The following is a 23,426-nucleotide window of genomic DNA, read 5'->3' on the forward strand; positions in this document are numbered from 1 at the left end:
TAATCCGATATCTTTTGGGACATGACTAAGGAGCGGTTTGGATACGCAGATTTTAGAATCTTGGATTTCTCATAATCCTGGATGGGACACAAATGAAGAAGGAGACCGTCCGTTTCCCTTCTATTCATTGTTGATGCTTCATTATTGATGCGTAAAAGTAGACATCATATTTTTTCAGGTAAGCTATGATCAAGCCTGATCAATTGAACTAGTGGCTTGACCTGTGAAAACTAACTTCCTGACCTATTCTATTTTGATTGGTTTTTATACAACTTATGCATAAGAAAAGTACGAGTCGAGGCTATTTATTGGCCAACTATGGGGTCGTGCATCAAAATTCACTTCCATGGGACAATTCTAACTCTCTAATTTGTGGGTGCAAGTACAAATTGCTAAGGTAACCATCTTAGATAAAAATAGCCAACCGAGCATTAGCGTTTGCTAAGATATTTGAGTGGTTTAGAGTGACGAGGGACTTATCTCCGGTGTCAGGACGGATGCTACGATCTCTTGTGTACTCTGTAGCCTCTCCTTGATTTTCAAAGATAAAGCTGATCATCGTGTCTATCGTTTAGCAGCCTTCAAACGGTCTATCCGTTGCCTACTGATTCAAAGCCTCATCTGATCTATTTTTCTATGCGCGCCCAACTCTCGTAAACTCAGATTACCGAGTCCGGAGTTAACTCTTTCTTTATCTCTCTTTCCTTGGTTTTTGTTTTGTTTGGTCCAACTCAAAGCAGCTACTCCCGGTGGCACCCACCCGCCAGGTGCTCTCAAGCGCGAGTACCTATGTCCCTCTTCCTGAAGGGAAGCAAAGGATGTCGATGGGGTCAAAACCAAAGCAGATGGGCCCATTGATAAACACAAAGCTAGGTTCCTGTTAGAGTAATTAGGTCAAGCAAGAGGTTGCTTGAAGCATTACACCACCAATCAATAGCCATAAATTAAATGGTAAAAATCATCCAAACGAGGTTTATGGATGGGTATAGACTATAGACCACTGGTTTATTATTTTCTAATAGTCTATTTAGTGCCCTCAAATTGGATATTGAAGGGTTAGAATTGTCCAATGGGAATGGACTTTACTCCGTTGTCCATATGTAATAGGGCTTAAAAATAAGGGAATAATATATTCACACCATTATCTTCACGAGTCACCCCTCTACAAGGAAGAAATGGAGGCAAATATATCATTCCCAAAAATAAATATTTGGATCATCGAGCAAGTGGCCCTACACCCCACCATTTTTTAACAAAACTTGGCTTCAGAACAGTTTGGAGGAAGTTCTATTTCCACACCCCTTGCTATTATTACACTATTAGCAAGGGGACTGGAGGAACTTCCTCCAAACGGATCTGAAGCCAAGTTTTATTCGATATTTTTAAGGGTGCAATTTGGGTCGGGATCAGGCTGATCTTTTGCTGAAAAATGAACGGTAATCAGCCCGAATCCGACCTAATTTTAAAGTAAAAGCTCAGCCCAAATTTCCAAAAATCGCCCCGAGTTGCACCCTCACATTTTTTTTACTAATGATATTTGCACTAGCATGTTTTGATAATAACACAAACTTGCCTTATTCTTTATTATTCAACTAACTGTAACTCAAACCCGACCACAACCTGAATTCAAAAAAACAGACCTGAGCTGCACCCCTGCATTTTTTGAGCTACTGATATTTGCACTACCATGTTTTGATGATACACAAACTCACCTCGTCTTTTATTATTTAACCAGCTATCAAAAGCTATTGCAATTCCCAGAAAGCTATCAGCAACCAATTAAAAAAGAAAAGACAAAGTGAGTCTGTGTCATGATCAAGACACGGTTGTACAAATATCACTAGCTCTTTGTACGGAAAATATGCGTATCCAGCAAGGTTTTAAATTTCGATCGAAATCCGAAATTTCGAGCTTCGGTCGACAGCGAAATCGAAATTGGATAAGCTCGAAATGTTACTATTTATTATTTGCCTGAAATTTCAGCCCGGATAAAAGATTGCTCTTTTTATTTCATCAAATTTCGAATGAAAATTTGAAATTTCAGCGAAAATTCGGTTTGGGTGAGGAGCGAAACGCATTCCGAAATGGAAGATTAAACCTTGGCATCCAGGATGTAAAAATACAAAGAAAGACGTGTGAGCAACCAGGCCCCTACCAATTGTTGCCCCACATTAACAAATAGGGAAAATTACATTTACACCCCCTCTAGTTTCTGACATATCCACTTCCACCCCTATAGTTTAAAACGTGACAAATACACCCCTGTAGTTTCAATTTGTTTAAGGTTTGCCCCCTCAGCTGAAGGTTAGTCCATAGATTGAAGGGTTAGGATGATCCGATGGAGCTGATTTTTTTGGCACGCCCTATCTATGTCAGGACCCATCAAATGAACGCTTTGGATCATCCAAATAATGTGGGCCCATACCCGAATCCAAACACTACCAAAAAATCATCCAAATAATGTGGGCCCACATTATTTGGATGATCCAAAGCGTTCATTTGATGGGCCCTGACATAGATAGGGTGTGCCCAAAAAATCAGCTCTATCGGATCATCCTAACCCTTCAATCTATGGACGAACCTTCAGCTGAGGGGGCAAACCTTAAACAAATTGAAACTACAGGGGTGTATTTGTCACTTTTTAAACTATAGGGATGGAAGTGGATGTGTCAGAAACTGGGGGTGGGGGAGGAGGGGGTGGGGGTGTAAATGTAATTTTCCCTAACAAATATTGTCAATCAAACAACGCCTGACGAATAACTGAGGGCATTGAATGTGATCTATGCTCCATTTGTGAGCCATTAGCAGACAGTTGGCATCATTCAAAAGTTGATATGACAAGATAGCACAGTTGGAACATTCTAAGCATGACTTTTTAGTCATGAGATCTCCATAATAGAGCCAAACAAATGAAGGGTCCGATCCATTCCTCATCTTTATTCTAACCGTCCATTTGCAAGCTGGTTATCACACTATTGGGATGTCCTCATTAAGTCTGGTTTTGTGATCATTCTATTTCTGTGTCAAGGCTTCCCACAAGGCTGTGTTGCCGGAATCAGCATCCTATTCTGATTCCTATATTTGGCGGGTCATTGATTGGAGAAATGGGATCATATGATAAAGTGTGATTTTATGACCACGTCCTCTCTAAGAGGGCTTACCAAATGAAGGGGTTGGACCAATGCTTATGTTTTGTTTGTGGGAGTGCCCGTTTTTTTTCCTTCATCTACCATCCATTTTGCAAGCCGCTGACAGGACAATTTATATCATTTGATAAATTTGACTCACTGCTCATTTTTTTTCTTAATCGAAATGCTTCCGTCCTTTGGGATTGGATTTCAGGCGACTGAGAAGAAGAAGGGAATGCCACTTCTTCCTTTGGCTCATTTGCGTTCACACAAATGGAAATGACCTTTTTAGTACAGACGCGACGCCAAATGTGGGGACGTCGACACACGCAAAAATGTGAACGACACATCAACATGTGCAAAATGCGAACGATTACAAACGACTCTCAAGGTCGACGGACTGTTCGATTCAAGCTAGACGTCAAAAACGACACAAACGAGAAGCAAGGGGATAGTTGAATTTAAGAGAAAGACTCTCCTGGGAAGAAGAATGCATTGCTTCCTTAATCCGGAGATAAGCTACAACTACGAAAAGTAAACAGTGCTGGAAAGTAAAGCTAGGATAAAATGCTAAAACATGTTTGGATTTGGTTCTGGGACACCTTCCTTCGAGACACACATGCCCTTATATAGCTTTATTTGGGTAACTACTCCTCACCCCAAGTTCTCTTAGAGGGAACTTTTTGGTAATTGATCGCACTAGTTTCTCTTATTTACACGTCCTCCATTTTCCAGGTGGTTTATTATCCCTCTTCCCTCAAGCCGCGGTTAATATGTCACCCCTTGACCTAGTCAAACTAAGTCATCCTCCAACTGTTCGGTCTCGCATGACTGATCACACATGTAACCTGGCATCTAGAAGCAGGAGGTTTCTGGCAATCGCCAAGTCATAGGTTCCGTGATTCACATGTTCTCCTCATTTCCAGTTGGTGGTTATCTGTCTTGCATCTGATGCCAAGTTGGCATTGTAACTCCTTTTGATTCAAACTCAGTGAGTCAACATCGAGTAATTCAGTCTTCGATGACCGATCATGCCTAAAGATGGCTGAAAACACAGGTTGATAACCATTTTGTTCAAGAGAAGACTGAAGATAAAGATATTGAAAGAAGATTGATTCTAAAAATTAATCAAATTGCTGATATAATAAAAAAAGCCTTGACCAGAGAGGAGAAACTTTTGACATACAAGCTGTTCACGAGACATAGAAATAGTCAGTTTGCAGGGGCGTACAGGAATATAAATTGTAGTGATGTTAAGGGCCCGTTTGGATACCTCCCATTTTGTATTTGGATTTGGAATTGAGTTTTGAATACAAAATGAATAGATCCGGCAGTTCATGTTGAGGGAGAGAGAGAGAGGGAGAGGGAAGGGGGTACTTCCTAGTGGAAGGAAGAGGTTGAGGAGCAAAGACGGTGAAGGAAACTGCCAGATCCGTAGATTTCCAATTTATTATTTCCACAGCATATTTAGAAATCTGATTTTTTTTTCACTGTCAGCTGCTGAATTAGAAATCCAAAATTTTGATCCGATCCAAATTGTAATGCAAAAAGGACTGCAAATGTGAGAAATCCAAATCAGAATCATCTCGGCATCCAAACTGGCCCTAATAGAATTATTCCAAGGGGGATTATGCAAATCCATTTAAACAACTAACAGATAACCATTAATGAGGATCTCCTTGTTTCTTCCCATTTTCTCTTCTATCTTGATTTCTATCATAACCCTCTCATATAAACATGATGAACAACGATTTGATAAATTTTGGGATCAAAAAATTATTATATCCAGAGTGTTTTCGCTGTTTTTTGGAACTCATTTTTTTTAATGACCATGTTCCACGCGTGATTGAAAATTCTGAATCCAATAACTCTGTTCTCGCAGATGATGTTCATGATGCTTAATCACATTTTTCCTTGATATGCACGCTTGAAGGAAGGTGAAATCATTCAATGTATTTTAGACTTGATTATAACTTGAGGTATGAGTGTCAGTCTATCTTACATGAAAGGCTGGGGCTGCAGTGTTGATTCTCTTCCATGCAGTCTCAAGCCTCAACTGATCTTAATCAACATGAATAAAAGGTGGTTTCTTTTCTTATGTTTTGAAAAGTGACTGTTCAGCTGCCCTTAGTATGTACTGAGAAAACTAGCCAAATTTATGATTAAATCTGGGGTTGAGAGGATGCCTCCCCATCTGTAAAAACATCCCAAAACACTCATACCAGGAAACTTTCAGGATTATACTTAAAAAATCAGATCACACCCTAGGCTTTTGAACTCAAAAGACTTTAGTCAAGACTCAAGAGCTTAACTGTGTTTAGAGTTTTTAACTCTTGGATGCAATGCGTATAGATTTAATAAAATATCCATGTATGTATTTCAAACAAACACCCCCACCAATCTTCCAATCATATATTCCCAAAAAATACTACTATACAACATGTTTTTTCATACAGTAATGAGGAAAAAATGAAAAAATATGGTAGGTTCTTTATACACTTACGAAGCAGCTGAATCTCTGCTCTACAGGACAAAAAATTCATGCACAAAGAAAGAACTCAAGAAAAAGCAAGATCCTCACTCATCTTAATGCTGTAAATAGATGGCTTCCAAGAGTCACAGTTGGGGTGCCTTCGCCCATGACCGTTGTCAAACTCATTTCTTTCTCACGTATACGATCAAGTTCTGAGACCACGTAATTCATGGCAGGGCGTCTTTCACTTGATGGGTTCACACACTGGGCTGTCAGCTGTATGAACTCTTTCATGCCTTCGGTCGTGAAACTGGTGCCTAATCTACGATCGACGATCACAGAAATGTCACTTGTGTCCCGATAGTTTTGCACCTTTACAAGAGCAGCCAGGAAAATGGTTTCGTTCAGGTAATCACTTCAAGAATATAAAACTGCTCAACAATAGTATCTCGTAAAGAATCTAAAGTTCTAAACATTATTTGTAGAAATGAATAAATATAAATGTCTATAATTTTTAGATTCATTGATATATTCCAATGATATGTCGAGGTTTCCTATAATGTATGTCGATGTGTCTCCAACATGCCTGTTCAAGTGTGCCAGTAAGTAAAATTATAAAATGGAAAACTTAGTTATAGATTTGGCCCCTACAAGGTGATCCTTAAAACAGATCAGAGTCTTAAAATGATAAATCTATGGCTAGGTGTCCACTTCTATTCCAAACATCCTCAATTAGAAAGACAGAATAGGTTAATTTTTTGGCTTGTGACCTCAACTGCATAAAGAACCACTCAAATGGATTTACCTATGCAGAAAACAACTATTCTAATAGAATATTCCTAATTGCATGTGTCAGCATAGTATAAAAGAATATTCAATACCCATTCGACCACGCTTTGGTCAGATTCTGAAATTTGTGATCTTGAAGCTTCTCGTCCACTTACTAGCTCCAAAAGAAACACCCCAAAGCTATAAACATCACTTTTTTCTGAGAATCTGCCACCAAAGTCTCTGACCCTACAACAGTAACGAAGATATGTAAGGAACAGATCAGAACAAGTGCAATTACCATTCAAAAAATGAAAAAAAAGAAGAAAAACAAACAAACAAGTGCAATTACAGTAAGAGGGTTTGTTGGCAGGGATCCCACATGAGATGTACATTATGATGGAAACATAGGTGGTAATGGTATATTGTCATCGTAAACAGAAGTTACAGAACACACATGGCTTGTTATACTGAGCTGATGAACTTTGCTGAGTCTTGTCATGACTCATGACTTGATCCAAACCAAGGTTTTAAATTTCGGTTTCGGAATGCATTTCGGTCCTCACCGAAACCGAAATTTCGCCAGTTCGAAATCAATCGAAATCTGTTTAGGTAATTTTTTATCCCATAGAAAATTTCGTCGAAATTACAGAAATTTCAGGATAACATTAACTAATAAATAAAAAAAGGATTTTTTCGAGATATCCCTTAAATTTCGGGGAAAACGAAATTTCATTGAAATTTTGTAACATTTCGAATTTAACCAATTTCGATTTCGTTCTCGACCAAAACCCGAAATTTCGGATTTCAGTCGAAATTTAAAACCTTGATCCAAACTCAATCTGAACTCAACTTGTCCAAATCATATAATTTACACTAAAGTGTGATACTTAAAATATCAAAAGTTTAATATGGTTTTTATATAATATTTTTCAGTGAACCTATAAATTTGTATATATGTTATGCAATTAACATCCCATAAATACAAAGGAAAATGATTCGATTTAAAAAAAAAAAACAAAGGAAAATGATTACTGGATAGCTTATATGAAAAATCATGTCAAAATATTACAGTATCCAAGCATAATTACAAAAGATACCTGAAGCATACTTAATATTATACACTTTGTGTTCATAGTATTTTTTATGATGTTTTTAGTTAATCTGTGTTAGCAGGTCTGAGGCAGGCAGAAGTCATGACTAGGTCACGACTTAAGTTCCAAACAAGTCTCTAATCTAGTTCCAAGCATAATTACAAAACATAATCTGATAATATGCTCTAAACAGCATATTACCACATAATCTAAAGCATACTTAATATTATATACTTTGTGTGTTCATCATATTTTTATAATGCTTTTAGTTAATCAATGTCAGCAGGTCTGAGGCAGGTCGAAGTCAGGACCAAGTCAAAATTCGAACTTAACAAGTTCCAAACAAGTCTCTAATCTGGTTCCAAATTTCCAAACCTTGATTGTAGGCATCATATTGGATAATAGAGAACTAATGTTACCATTCAAAAAAAATGTTACCATTCAAAAAAGAGAGAGAGAACTAATGTTGCCATTTCATGAAAAAAAGCTTATCCTTTCTTCTCGTGAAATGGAAGAAAATTCTTAAAAGAGTTCCAAGAATGTGAAAATTACTCTGGGTCAAGGAAAATATCATCATCCACCATTTGAAAAGATGGACCTGCAGTATCAATTCTAGCAAGTAAATTTTTGAGTCCGGCATCTGCGACTTTAGCTATGAAGTTTTCATCTACAAGGACATTTGCTGTTCTGAAATCCTTATGTAACAGAGGAGGGTTAAGAGCATGCAAGTGAGCCAAACCTACATAATAAAGAAAAACGAAACATAAAACCAGTGTAAGAAGAGGCAGAGAGCATTGCTTTGAGCCCTTTTACATCCAGGAAGAAGAGACTAAAAAACCTAAAGTCTTTTTAGAACTGAGGGATGGTAGCCCCATTATAGATCTTCACATATCTTATCTAAAGAAAAATCAATTCCAGGAAACTACCAATGCTGATTTTGCGTATGATCACCTGTCGCTGCTCCGAGAGCTATTGAAAGCCTATTCTTGAATTCGAGTTTTTCACCGGAGAGCTGACTTGCACCTTGAAAAGAAAAAAAAAGAACCACTATGACTAATGTGTGCAGAACTTGTAATTCAGTGGTAAAAAATTTATAAATGGATGGACAATTACCATATATGTGACTGGAAACACTTCCATTGGGTATATACTCGGAAACAAGCATTTGTTGGCCATTTTCTTGGCAGTATCCGAGAAGACTCACAACATGCCGATGCCGAATAGAAGAGAGATAGAATACCTGATAGGAAATCTTGACCTAAATAATTAAGTTTATACAAAAGATGTAATTGAGGTAGGGTATCTCCTAAATAATTAGGTTTACCCAAAAATTCATCAAGGCTCATGTTTGTGGGAATCATTTATACTGTGTCATCAGGTTTAGCTACATAGTTATTAATCAGCACACAATCCAAATCAAATATATGAGAAGACTAAAAAGAAATACAGAAAACAAAATTCATCAAGGCTCATAGAAAAGTTATAAAAATTTAGATAAACAATTTAACAGATTTTTCATATATCGATAACCCATGCCACTTCTTTAACTCATTCATCTGTAACATACATTTTTTAACCATGTTGGGGTTAAAGCGTTGCTTCTTTCTCATGCCTTATATACATTGTATGTGAATTCAATTCATGCATATACAAGGATGTAAGCATGCACATGCCCATTGGTTCCATGATAGATTTGTGGTACCCAAAGAAAGTAATTTGAATTAATTTAATGATAATTTGCAGCATAAAGGCGATGTTACCTCTTTGATAAATTCCTGACTAGGTGCAGCGAAGCGTTTTTTAATAGCCACAATCACTCCATCATTAAGTAAAGCCTTGTACACTTCTCCAAATTTTCCTACTCCAATCAGATTGATATCACTGAAATTCTTTGTAGCCAAGCTTATATCTTCCAGCATAAAATACCTGGCCTCAAGTGGGTTGGGTGAAGGGACACCTCCCCTTAGAGATAGTTCAGTGCCAACATTTCGTCCCGCTGCAAATTTTCATGAAAATCACAACCATTAGTTTCTCAAGACACAGAGTCCTCCTGAATTTCATACACTCTTAAGGCCATGTCTGCCAGCCAGGAATTTTTTTTCATGATAAATTAGTGTCTCCAAGTGGTGAGAGAGGTTTAAGGAGCATGGGAGAAGGGGAGATTTGAGAGGGCACGATTGAGATGAGGGTGAGAAGTGGCTAAAAATCAGGAAAAATTGATCCCATTTGGAGTAAAGTTTTTTGTTTCCTGATTTTTAGCCACTTCTCACCACTTGGAGATATAGTTTCCTGATTTTTGTTTCCTGAGTTTTAGCCACTTCATCTACCCTACCCCTCTCTCACCACTTGGAGACACCAGTTTATCATGAAAAAAAAATTCATGGTAGCAAACGTTGCCCTAAGGAAAGTATCCTCACCTTGAAGAGATGGGTCGGATGAACCATTCTCGGAATTTCTTGAAATGCTCCTGTTACGAAATAGGCAAAACCATATAGACAGAACTATTATTCCCAGCAATGTGATAGCTCCTGCAGCACCTCCAATTATGGCTGCAAGAGAACTTGACATTTGGTACAGGCTCCACTTCAGTGATGCAGAATGGGAGTCCAAGGGTGTATGTTCCTAAACATCGACCCTGAAGTATAAAGGACATGATTCAATGCCAACAGAATCACCGACTAAAAACACAGAACAGAAGATAAATCATAGACGACAGAAGGATGTAATGCATACAAGAACAGCTATGAAGAAGCAACAGCATCACGCTTTATGATTTCAAACAGATGATGAGATAGTATAACTGGAACATCACAGCTGGTTGTGGGGGGTGTGTGTGTGTGTGTATGGGTGGGTGGGTGGGGTGGGGGGGGGAGAGAGGGGGAGATGTGGTTTATAGGTTCTCTGAAATTAACATTGTTGTAATAACAAACTCATAATAAAATATTTCGCAACTTTGAGAAAATCCGCTGGGAAAATCTGATCTGATCGTGCACAAACAAATGGATAAGTAGAAATAAATACAAACCACAAGATGAACACCAAGATGTTATGTGGTTCGGCAAAGATACCTACATACATGGGTGAGAACACGATCTTCCACTATGAGAAAACAAAATTACAAGGATTAAAACGGCCTTAATCTGCAAACCGCAACCCTTTCCCTTGCCCTCTCGACTAAGATCGTACCCGAGAGTATGTGGTTCGGCAAAGATGCCTACATACATGGGTGAGAACACAATCTTCCACTATGAGAAAACAAAATTACAAGGATTAAAACGGCCTTAATCTGCAAACCGCAACCCTTTCCCTTGCCCTCTCGACTAAGATCGTACCCGAGAGTATGTGGTTCGGCAAAGATGCCTACATACATGGGTGAGAACACGATCTTCCACTATGAGAAAACAAAATTACAAGGATTAAAACGGCCTTAATCTGCAAACCGCAACCCTTTCCCTTGCCCTCTCGACTAAGATCGTACCTGAGAGTAACCCAAGAAAAACCCAAAAGAAAAAACAAGAAAACCCACAGGAGAGTCCTCTCTCTCTCTCTCAAGCTCACACCTCAAGAGGAGAAAGATGTTTTTCTCCCTTTTTTAGCCTCCGGCTCTCTCAAGAGTAAATGTATCTTGCTTTTGTTTTCTAAGATAAGATGAAAACCAAAAATGAGTGTTCCTTATTTGGAATCCTTCCTAAGTACCACATTTAGTAATCCTATATATATTAGGAGATTTGACAGTGGTAAACAAGACGATTTCCAGCACATAACATAACTGAAGAAAGCACTCTTTATTGAACAAGATTCGGGACTTTTTAGGAAGAAAGGTAAATTTATATCCAGATTGCCAGACCTAATTCCACCTGCAAATAAAATTAACCACTCCTTTATGATTAAACTAATGAGTAATTGGTAGAACAGAACTGATATTTGTTGTAATAACAAACTCATAATAAAATATTTCGCAACGTTGAGAAAATCCGCTGGGAAAATCTAATATGATCGTGCACAAATAAATGGATAAGTAGAAATAAATACAAACCACAAGATGAACACCAAGATGTTATGTGGTTCGGCAAAGATGCCTACATACATGGGTGAGAACACGATCTTCCACTATGAGAAAACAAAATTACAAGGATTAAAACGGCCTTAATCTGCAAACCGCAACCCTTTCCCTTGCCCTCTCGACTAAGATCGTACCCGAGAGTAACCCAAGAAAAACCCAAAAGAAAAAACAAGAAAACCCATAGGAGAGTCCTCTCTCTCTCTCTCTCTCTCTCTCTCTCTCTCTCTCTCTCTCTCTCTCTCTCTCTCTCTCAAGCTCACACCTCAAGAGGAGAAAGATGTTTTTCTCCCTTTTTTAGCCTCCGGCTCTCTCAAGAGTAAATGTATCTTGCTTTTGTTTTCTAAGATAAGATGAAAACCAAAAATGAGTCTTCCTTATTTGGAATCCTTCCTAAGTACCACATTTAGTAATCCTATATATATTAGGAGATTTGACAGTGGTAAACAAGACGATTTCCAGCACATAACATAACTGAAGAAAGCACTCTTTATTGAACAAGATTCGGGACTTTTTAGGAAGAAAGGTAAATTTATATCCAGATTGCCAGACCTAATTCCACCTGCAAATAAAATTAACCACTCCTTTATGATTAAACTAATGAGTAATTGGTAGAACAGAACTGATATTTGTTGTAATAACAAACTCATAATAAAATATTTCGCAACGTTGAGAAAATCCGCTGGGAAAATCTAATATGATCGTGCACAAATAAATGGATAAGTAGAAATAAATACAAACCACAAGATGAACACCAAGATGTTATGTGGTTCGGCAAAGATGCCTACATACATGGGTGAGAACACGATCTTCCACTATGAGAAAACAAAATTACAAGGATTAAAACGGCCTTAATCTGCAAACCACAACCCTTTCCCTTGCCCTCTCGACTAAGATCGTACCCGAGAGTAACCCAAGAAAAACCCAAAAGAAAAAACAAGAAAACCCATAGGAGAGTCCTCTCTCTCTCTCTCTCTCTCTCTCTCTCTCTCTCTCAAGCTCACACCTCAAGAGGAGAAAGATGTTTTTCTCCCTTTTTTAGCCTCCGGCTCTCTCAAGAGTAAATGTATCTTGCTTTTGTTTTCTAAGATAAGATGAAAACCAAAAATGAGTCTTCCTTATTTTGGAATCCTTCCTAAGTACCACATTTAGTAATCCTATATATATTAGGAGATTTGACAGTGGTAAACAAGACGATTTCCAGCACATAACATAACTGAAGAAAGCACTCTTTATTGAACAAGATTCGGGACTTTTTAGGAAGAAAGGTAAATTTATATCCAGATTGCCAGACCTAATTCCACCTGCAAATAAAATTAACCACTCCTTTATGATTAAACTAATGAGTAATTGGTAGAACAGAACTGATATTTGTTGTAATAACAAACTCATAATAAAATATTTCGCAACGTTGAGAAAATCCGCTGGGAAAATCTGATATGATCTTGCACAAATAAATGGATAAGTAGAAATAAATACAAACCACAAGATGAAGACCAAGATGTTATGTGGTTCGGCAAAGATGCCTACATACATGGGTGAGAACACGATCTTCCACTATGAGAAAACAAAATTACAAGGATTAAAACGGCCTTAATCTGCAAACCGCAACCCTTTCCCTTGCCCTCTCGACTAAGATCGTACCCGAGAGTAACCCAAGAAAAACTCAAAAGAAAAAACAAGAAAACCCATAGGAGAGTCCTCTCTCTCTCTCTCTCTCTCTCTCTCTCTCTCTCAAGCTCACACCTCAAGAGGAGAAAGATGTTTTTCTCCCTTTTTTAGCCTCCGGCTCTCTCAAGAGTAAATGTATCTTGCTTTTGTTTTCTAAGATAAGATGAAAACCAAAAATGAGTCTTCCTTATTTTGGAATCCTTCCTAAGTACCACATTTAGTAATCCTATATATATTAGGAGATTTGACAGCGGTAAACAAGGCGATTTCCAGCACATAACATAACTGAAGAAAGCACTCTTTATTGAACAAGATTCGGGACTTTTTAGGAAGAAAGGTAAATTTATATCCAGATTGCCAGACCTAATTCCACCTGCAAATAAAATTAACCACTCCTTTATGATTAAACTAATGAGTAATTGGTAGAACAGAACTGATATTTGGTTCATGCTCCAGCCATTCATATTAAAAAATATCACGGCTGCAAACTTATCTTCACAATTCACAAGGTTATACATTCGACTAACAGTCTTCAGAAACCAAACAAGCATTGGAAAATCAGTGACTCAGTGCCAATGCCGTCTTGATTCAACATTCATGGAAGCGTATTACAGGACAATGAAAATTCTACCATGATGGAAGCTCAATCAGTAGCATATGTTTCGTTTAAGTACTTCTAATTGCGTCTCCCTATTGATACTCCAAAATGGGGATTGACAGATAGTGCATTTTTAGTTTTTCTGGTTGGGTTTCAAAATAAATAAAACTACTAAGAAATTCAGCATTTGTTTATCTAAATCTGAGATCCTGGCATATATTCCCCAACTAATGCCTACAAAGAATCATGCAATTAATATTTTCATGTTTTGTTTTCTCTAGTCCTAATACTTCTTTTTTTTTCAAAATAGAGAAGCAAATTCCATACCTTCAATTGTTTCCCACACATAGATTGCAGCACGATCTTAAGAAAGCTTCGCTTCATTCGCCAATCACCAATTGAATTGATCAAGTTTTATACATACCCACATCTCAAATCTTCTTTGGCAGATCCTAAAAGAGCTCAAACCGATAAAAAAACAATGAATACGCAGACAAAGGTGTGGGTTCATAGGACTGATAAGCAAAAAACTTACCAAAGACAATTCCAAATCCCCAACACTAAACTGATCCTCTAGATGCTTATCAACTGCTCAATGATTTCGATTCGGTTCATTCGCCGATCAATTGATTGGTTCAATTACATTTTCCCACACATCTGTTTGAAAAAAAAAAATCAAATTCACCCATATTCCCATTTCAAATCCTTCCTTGGTGGATCAATCAGAAAATTGAGAACTACCGAGATGACAAAATGGGACTTGGCATCCAAAATAGTTCACCCACTACCAACCAAATTCGGGTCGCAAAAATCCAATCGAAAAAATCCCAATTCACCAACACCAAAACTGACCTTCCAACTGCTTACTGTCAACAGCTTACTCAAGAGTTACCTTCACTATAATTCAAATATTCTAATCCAAATCCCTTCTCAGCATCATCGTCTGAATACCGACAATGCCGACAGATAGTGACCTCATGCCGACACAATCAGGGTATAAAAACTAAATCAACATTCCAATTTCAAACCTGTAATAGCAAAACAAAACGAAAAAAAAAGAAACCCTTTTCTTCTTTCCATGTTTCAAACAAAACCCATATAATTGAAAATGAAAAGGGAACAAAATCGACTAGGGTATTGCAGGGTATAGAGAAAGAGAGAGAGGAGTGAGATGGGTTTTTGTTTTTGTGGGTTGTAAAGCAGTTTTAAGGGGTTGTTTGATACTGCAACTTGGAGGTTTTTGGGGGCTTTCTTTCATCCCTGTCCTGTCTTGGGCATGTTGGGCCATACCAGTCCAAAGAAAAGAAAAAAAAAAAAAAGGTATACAAGAGAGCCCAAAAACAGGAAATTTTTTTTAAAGAGTATCTTGTATTCAAAGCTGTGGGGTTGTTAGTGTAAGCATCCAGGCTGTATTGACGTTGCTCCAACCGAAAAATCAAAAGAAAATAACGGCTACTATGTTTTTTCTCTCATCTTTGGTTTTCATCTCTCATCTTTGGTTTTCATCTCTCAGGTGGAATTTCTCAGTTTTTTTTAATATTGAAAGACATGTATTTTGATTGGATTCTTTTCTATTCATGATTAAAACACTATAAAAAAACAATAGAAGTTCCACACCAAGATGACATTAGACGAATTTCACCCAATTTGTGGACATTTATGACGCTAACAAATTTTTTTTTTTTTTTTTTTGACCCTAACATTTGTGGGAACATCTGATGTGAAACAACCACATGACTAGAAGCCAATGTTGTTGGTAAGACATCATCATCACCGTTCAAAAACAGACAGTGGTAAGATGTGGTGGACCCACATTGGCCTCATCTCTTCATTGTCCAATCAAGATTGGATTAGTGTTGTGGGTCACCCACGATGATCGTTCAGGGTGCCATATTGACACCAATAATCTTTAATCTGACGGTCATGATCGTCCATAGCAGGCTTTCATAGTGTGTGGTTCATATTTAATTTTTGTGAATTTTGGTTGACCCACCCTTTATTAGCTAAATGGCAATTGGCACATACAGTACCCCCAGTTGCTTCTCGTGGATTTTCATAACCCTGCTGCGCAAAAGCAGGATATGCATTTGAAATAGATGTCCTAGTTATTACATATATCATGATCGGATATGCATTTGAAATAGATGTCCTAGTTATTACATATATCATGATCGATATGGAAATGAATCGTTCCTTTACCCAAGAAAAAGTATTTCTATTTTGCATGGTCCAATAATTGATCCCGGAAATTTCTACAATAAATTAGGTAGGTAGCTAATATAGTTAGTATAGTATAGTTCCCTATCCCACGATTCTGATATTGTACTGGAATAATTGTACTGGAATACCATAAAATCGGATGAGGTTTGAGTTTATTCAAGTTCATTTATTAGTAAAGGCTCACCCGACCCGACCTGACCACCCTAACTCCGACGTGATCTGCATTAAGTGCAAAAGGATATGGATTATTCTTATTGAAAAAACGAAGAAAAAGATAAACTAAAAAAAGAGGTTAAAATGCAGCCATTTTAGGCGAGCAGTTGGTAGAATGTTAGTGGTGTTGACCTAGCCAGACTGTCACTTTGGCACGTGTGAAGGCTAATCTTCAAATTGTGGGACCCATTATGGATTGGCCATTGCACTGCAGTCTCAACCGTCCAAGATATTCATTGTACGGTTAGATGCTCACTATTGTTAAACAATAAGGGAGAATATAAATTCGCACCCCTTGTAGGATAATTCACACCCCTTATAACCATGAATTACGGCAGACTTTAACGCTTTTTGACTTCAAATCACATTAAAAGGGGTGCGAATTTATCATCCCACTTAAATAAAACCAAATTCTAAAGAGAGAATTTATATGTCGTGCGGCCCAATAGTGTAGTATTTTTCAAAGAGTAACGTAGTGTCCACATCATAGGAATATCCAAACCTTTCATTTGGTCAGCCGTTGTGCCCCGAGAATCTTTTCCATAGGATGATCCAAACCGTTCATCTTAGGGAATTGATCTTCCGTACACAACCTATTTATGTTTGAACGGTTTGGATCATCCTATGAAGTGGGCCATACAATACTTTAAAAAAAATAAAGGTCTATACGATATAAAATACTGGACTATAATGGGTCAGCACGTTACTGTTTCAGGTGTATAGTAGATTAAGGATTAGTTGGTGGGGGTTTCATGTTAGAAGCTAAACTTCTTTTATTTATTTTTTTGTTTCCTTCTTTAATGATAGTTGGTGTGTGGCATATTTTAAGGGAATGGTTTCCTCTTCTCAAATGAAAGGGTAAAACTCATGTTGTGTTTTGATTTTGAGAGTTTTCATATGGTGTGCTCGTATAGGTAGTAGTATTTTTAAAACAATAAAACGGGGCCCACAAAAGGTTCAATGATCCTAACCATTCATTTGTTGGCCCCAAGGCATTGATAGGCTGTGCTCTGAAATTATCTCCATAGGATGATCTTGATATGTTGAACTGTACCTATCTGTAGATATCCGAGGGTTAGGATCATCCTGAGGAGATTATGTATTTGTAACATTGGAATAATGTGCATTTTATGTTGTTGAATGCGAATTATTGCTTTTGTATATATAGAGTTTTTAGCCGTCCATGTTCAATGACAAAAAAATAGCAATAATAATTACTATGAGGAATGATAGATACAAGGGAGCCCTTGCATAAAGGGCCGCAAAAGGGCTCATGACTGGATCCACATCATCAATTTTAAAATGTAACTGAAAATGACGTGGATCCAATGAAGGGCCACTTCAGCTGATCTTTATGCAAGGGCTCCCTTGTATCTATCATCGCTATAATACTATACATTGTTAAATGTTAGAATGTAGCGATGAGCATAACATGGGAATAATGTGCATTTTATGTTGTTGAATGTGAAGTATTTGCTTGTAATTGTTTTTAGACATCTATGTTCGATTACCAAAAAACAAAAAACACATTATTAAATGTAAGAATGGAGTGATTAGCATAAATTTGAGGCTACAGAAGAATCCAAAGAAAAATGCGAATCAAGTGCAAGGTTAGGATTAATAATAGGTGGGACCCACTATGTGTTAATGGGCACAAGATATTGTACTACAATGACTATAATGAACCGTTCCTAGCAAATTATATACTTATCTACTAATACCGCTATAAAAAAATACTGAAAAGTGGTTATACTGGACATAAAGAATGTATATAATCAAATTATCTATCTATAATATGAGGAAGTCTAAACTGAAGGGAGCCCTTGCAAAAAAGTAGTGAAAGGGCTCCCCCATTGGCTGCAAATCACCATCATGTTTGACTTTTCGGCAGTTATTAATGCATGATGGTGATGTGCAGCCAATGGGAGAGCCCTTTCACCTCTTTTTTGCAAGGGCTCCCTTCAGTCTAGAATTCCTCCTGTAATATATACTAACCCTGTTTCTTTAGTTTATGATTCGTTTCTTTTCCAAATAAATATTTTTATTGGAAAAGTCTCTAATTTTGAGGAATCTTTTCCGGCGTCTCTCTCCCTCTCTCACCTCATGTTGAGGTGGGGTGGGGCCCAATATTTTATAATTATGCATAGCATGGGTGGGCCTGACCGTTTTACACCTCATGTTTTGTTGTGATGGGTTCACATCTCCCCACTGCCCATGCATAGGGTGGGGCCCGCCATTTTACAACAAATGTTATTGATAGGGATGGGGCCTTCAATTTACACCTCATGTTTTTATGGGATGGGGCCTTCAATTTACACCTCATGTTTTTATGGGATGGGGCCTACCATTTTACACCTCAAGTTTGATGGGAGGAGCCCACCGTCTCCACAGATATCTATACTTTAGGGTGGGGCCCACCATTTTACAGCCATGCCCATGCATAGCATTGGCACGAAATGTTAGTAATTAATAACAAGAGAAAACGGTTCCTACACATATGTGTAGAGAGTTCTCTACACACTAGCTTAAAATACAGTGGGGGCCCACATTGTTTGGGTGATCCAAGCCATCCATTTTAAAGACCTTCACATAGATAGGGTGTCTACAAAAAATCAGATCCATAGGATCATCCCAACCCTACGATTTTGTGGAGGTAAAATAGATGTCTTTAAACCTTCACAAATTAGTCCATTTTTTGCCTCCACAGTTCGAATGGTTAGGATGATCCTATGGATCTGATTTTTTGTGGACACCCTATCTATGTGAGGGCCTTAAAAATGAATGGTTTGGATCACCCAAATAATGTGGCCCCCACTGTATTTTAAGCTAGTGTGTAGATAACTTATCTACACACATGTGTAGGAACCGTTTTCTCTAATAACAAATGAGAAATTTGAGTGATACAGGTCAGGTGAAGAGAAAGAGAGACTACATTGATCATATTGGTTAGGGGAGAGACTAAATTGATCAAATTAGTAAGGGGAATATCACTTCCCAATTAGTAAACGCAAAGGTAAATAATTTGAGGAAAGAGTTCCTAAGTGGCCCCACTTTTTTTGGGGCATCCAAAGCATTGGAAGGCCCTTCCATGGATAGGGTGTGTACCAAAAATCAGATCAATATGATCATTTTAACCCAATCAAAGGTGGAGGGGTAAATGGATAGACAGCAGATATTGTGTGTCCATGTTTTTGCTCATATTTTCCCTCCACAAATGACTGGGTTAGCATGATTCTATATGGCTGATTTTTGGTACGCACCCCATCCATGAAAGGACCTTCCAAATGAATGCTTTGGATCACCCCAAGGATGTGGGTCCACATGTGTTTTTGAGCCCAAGCTCAGATAAGCTTATCTCAGCTCGAGCTCATAAATACTTTCCTCAAATGGTTCTGGCCGATTTTTCGCTTTTGACGGGATTTAAGGGTCCTCACAAAAGGCATGCACAGAGCCACCAAAAACAGAGGGGTGCACCAACTAGGGGTGGACATGGTTCGGTTCGGTTCGGTTTTGGGGTATACCCAGAACCGAACCATATATAATCGGTTCCCTGAAATTGGAACCGAACCAGAACCATATAAGTTTGGAACCGAACCGAACCAGAACCATATATAATCGGTTCGGTTCGGTTCGGTTCTGGGTTTACCCGATCTTCATCAAATCAACGGAATTTCTTCACAATAGTTGTTTGAATGTTTGGTTTTCTTTTCTTGAGATAGAATAATTTTTTGTTTCCAGCTTGTCATCATCATTATGGGAAAAGCAGAGCACAAAAGTCTCTAATGAAATGATGAATATGACTTTGTGGGGGCGTTATACAAACTACTCTCATAATATTTTACTATTTTTAAAAGCCTTTCACTTTCTTCTTACACTTACAAAAACTTTCAAGTTAATATTAAAAACAAAAAGGATTCCCACATCTTCTTTCCTGCCATTAAAATATTAAGGCTTGTTTGGTGAGATTAAAAATATTTGGGCAAGTGCTGAGATTAAAAAACTTGTTTTCCAGTCTGACTAAGGGTTTTAAGGTGGGTCGGTTCTTGGTTCGGTTCTCGGTTCCGGGATCCAAACCCAGAACCGAACCGAATTTCCATCGGTTCCAGGTTATTAGAACCGGAACCGAACCATATAACTATGGAACCGAACCGAACCGAACCATATGTGCCGGTTCGGTTCGGTTCCTCGGTTCGAACCGGAACCATGTCCACCCCTAGCACCAACTCCTCCTGTATATATATCCATAGATACATAAATCGTCATGTCTACAAACTTCACGCCCAACTCATAAAAACAGGCCATAAAAAACACACTCACGCCCTACGTCCTATCCTCTTATCCTGCGCTACCTCCAGCGAACACTTATCCTACTTACGCTCTCTTTGACCATATTCAATCCCCCGATTGCTTCGCATGGAACACCATCATAAGAGCCTATGCAAACGACACCAAGTCTTATGCTTCTCCTTCGGAAGCCCTCCAATTGTTTGTCAAAATGCGCCAAAGAGACATCTCTCCCGACAACTTCACTTTCCCATTCATTCTCAAAGCCTGTGTTCGCCTTACTGTGCCGGAAACAGGCCGGACGATCCAATCTCTCACCGTAAAATTCGGGTTCGATTCTGATATTATTGTACAGAACACCGTTTAGATGAAATGCCCCACAGAAAGCCCATCTCTGCCAATTCCCATAATCGCACTGGCGACCCGTGGCTTCTCTTCCTTCGGATGCATGCCTCTGGTTTTGAACTCGACTGCTACGCATTCATGCCCATTATAAGCTCCTGCTCTGCGCTATCCAATCGCCAACGTGCTGTACAAGTCCATGCCTTGCTGATCAAAACCGGTTCCGGCTCTGAAACCATGGTCAAGACCGCCCTTATCGACATGTATTCCAAGTGCAACTGTTTGGGTGACTGTTCTTGTCTTTGAGGAAACGAAATTGAAGGACATCGTTGCACGCCATGCTTTCGGGTTTTGTCCGCCATGGCTTTGAGAGCTCAGCCAATGCCTGTTTTCGAGAAATTCAGAAAAATAGAGTTGAATTCAGTGGACTTACTCTCTGCTCTCTGCTCTAAATGTGTGGTTCAGTCAATGCCTTCAGACAAGGCAAGCAGATTCATGCTTTGACGATCATTAGAGGTTGTGATTTGCTTATCTTCGGTACTGCTCGTGTTGATTTCTATTCGAATTGTGGATTTTTAGAGGATGCAATTCAAGTATTCTGCAATTTGAATTGCATCAAAGATGATGATGATGCTATTTAGAATGCCTTGCTTTCTGGGTGTGTGAAGAATCACAAGTACAAAGAAGAATTTTCCATGTTGGGAAGGATGGAACCCAATGTAATTGCTCTGACTACTGTTCTTGATGCTTGCTCTGAGTTTCAGATTTGTCTAATGGGAAGCAGATACATTGTGTGATAATCCGTCTAGGATTCGAGATCGATACCATATTATGCAATGCCTTGTTGGACATGTATGCAAAATGTGGTAAGATAGACTCTGCCCATTTAGTTTTCGACTGAATCAGTGACAGAAATGTGGTTTCGTGGACTGGAATTATAGATGCATAAGGGGCTTCATGGGTTTGAAAAAGAAGCTCTGAAATTGTATGAGAATATGATGTGCAGTGGCATTTCTCCGAATTCTGTGACGTTTCTCCCCATTCTTTCGGCTCTGGACATTCTGGGCTCGTGGAAGAAGCGCGGGAATGCTTTATTTCGATGCGTGAGAAACATAATTTTGATCTGGGTCCAGAGCATTATGCCTGTTTCATTGATCTACTAGGCCGGGCAGGGCGGATTGATGAAGTGTGGGAGCTCTTCCATGAGATGAGCAATTGTAACATCAGATCAACTGGTGCAGTTTGGGCAGCATTGCTGAATGCTTGCAGAGTTAATCAGGATGTGGTGAGGGGAAAGTTTGCGGCAAAAAAGTTGCTTGAATTAGAACCAGAGAAACCGGGGAATTATGTATTGTTGTCAAATTTTTACACAACTGTTAGAAGATGCGAGGGAGTAGAGGAATTGAGGAAGGTGATGGGGGAGAAAGGGCTGAAAAAGTAGGTGGGGAGTAGCTGGATTGCTGTTGAATGTTGCAAAAATGGAGAAAACACTTGTACATTGTCTTCTATGTGATTAGGTTGATCTTTAGATCACTCAATCAAAATTTGAAATCAACTCATGGTGATGATATTTTTTAGTTATTTGTTCATTGAGTCCTCTAACACCATCTAGCACCCTCGCTTGGGCTGCTAGTGAATCGTAGAAGCTTTGGAAGATAGCTGATGTAATAACAGAAATTAGAGACTTGGTTGCTGTCATTAAGCCAACACTTAATCACATGAGAAGATCGGCTAGACAAGCTTGCCAAAGAAGAGGCCAACGTGGAGGGAGAAATTCGAATCTTTGCCAACTAAATGACTGGATCAGGCAGTAGGGAGTCACTCCATTCCTTTATTGCACTGTTTTTTAATTAGATCAGGAGCTGATCTAGATCGGGACTTACGTAAATGAGCTTTCTATGTATTTGGGTTGTGGGGGTGTTCTCGTCCCGGAACCATTGTAGTGTTTTTATTTTTTATTTTTGGAAAAATGACAATTTATTATAATTGGGGTGGGACAAGATGTCACCCAAGATTACAAGATAATATATAAATCAGTTAAGCCTTGTAGGATTTACAAATATGAAACAGCTAGCATGTCATCCCTTTGCACACCCGCTTTAACTAGGCCATCAGCCATCTCGTTTGCCGTCCTTCTGCGGTGTTCAATTCTAGGATTCAGAACCCTCATTAAATCAATTACTTCTGCAATTAAGTTTTGCAATTTCCAAAGACCCTTACCTGGAAGCCCACGCCACTACATTTGTTGAGTCACCTTAGCGGCCGCTGGTTGTTCTCATAAGCCCATCTCAGGCCAAATAGAAGAGCCGTAATTTCCGCTTCATTTGCATCACATATTCCAGCTGGGCCTGAGAAAGTCATAATGATATTCTCTCTGTTCTTTCTTATTACTACACTAATCCCGGCTCTCCTAGGATTACCTAAGGAGCTCCCATCAAAGTTGAACTTCAACCAGCCATCCGGCGGGTCTCTCCATTTCGGCTTTGGCTTGGTTCTGATCGTCCTATCCCATATGATTGACCCCTAGTTTCTTATCAATTCATTCACCCCATATGGAATTCTCCTTATTACCTTG

The 23,426-nt window shown here is 38.6% G+C and overlaps 1 protein-coding gene and 1 pseudogene across 3 annotated transcripts; one reads left to right on the forward strand and one right to left on the reverse strand.

Annotated features, from left to right (window-relative positions):
* Nucleotides 1–5,503: 5,503 nt before the first annotated feature.
* LOC143862341 (putative leucine-rich repeat receptor-like protein kinase At5g49770) lies at nucleotides 5,504–15,287 on the reverse strand. 3 transcript variants are annotated; one of them, XM_077373368.1, is made up of 9 exons: nucleotides 14,328–15,287; nucleotides 14,120–14,244; nucleotides 9,881–10,098; nucleotides 9,224–9,459; nucleotides 8,577–8,721; nucleotides 8,415–8,486; nucleotides 8,016–8,061; nucleotides 6,483–6,618; nucleotides 5,504–5,973 (listed from the first exon to the last, which is right to left on the reverse strand). In XM_077373368.1, exons 3-9 carry the CDS (start codon nucleotides 10,029–10,031, stop codon nucleotides 5,710–5,712), a joined length of 1,050 nt encoding a protein of 349 aa, XP_077229483.1. In that variant the 5' UTR covers nucleotides 10,032–10,098; nucleotides 14,120–14,244; nucleotides 14,328–15,287; the 3' UTR covers nucleotides 5,504–5,709. The 3 variants fall into 3 exon arrangements, with proteins under 3 accessions (XP_077229483.1, XP_077229480.1, XP_077229481.1); XM_077373365.1 differs by having other exon boundaries at nucleotides 8,016–8,202; nucleotides 14,328–15,277; XM_077373366.1 differs by having other exon boundaries at nucleotides 8,016–8,202; nucleotides 8,577–8,703; nucleotides 14,328–15,267.
* A 5,195-nt stretch (nucleotides 15,288–20,482) lies between these two features.
* LOC143862547 (pentatricopeptide repeat-containing protein At5g66500, mitochondrial pseudogene) lies at nucleotides 20,483–22,897 on the forward strand (annotated as a pseudogene).
* Nucleotides 22,898–23,426: the final 529 nt, after the last annotated feature.

Source organism: Tasmannia lanceolata, unplaced genomic scaffold (genome assembly GCF_043159265.1).
Source record: "Tasmannia lanceolata isolate RefF3 unplaced genomic scaffold, GAP_Taslan_0.1 ptg000037l, whole genome shotgun sequence".
Classification (NCBI taxonomy): Eukaryota; Viridiplantae; Streptophyta; class Magnoliopsida; order Canellales; family Winteraceae; genus Tasmannia; species Tasmannia lanceolata.

Coding starts and splice junctions, on each gene's coding strand:
- LOC143862341 (XM_077373365.1), bottom strand. CDS start 10,031: ATGTCAAGTTCTCTTGCAGCCATAATTGGAGGTGCTGCAGGAGCTATC. Junction 8,203..8,414: donor AGCTCTCGGAGCAGCGACAG/GTGATCATACGC, acceptor TTTATTATGTAG/GTTTGGCTCACTTGCATGCT. Junction 6,619..8,015: donor GATATTTTCCTTGACCCAGA/GTAATTTTCACA, acceptor TTACTGTTGTAG/GGTCAGAGACTTTGGTGGCA.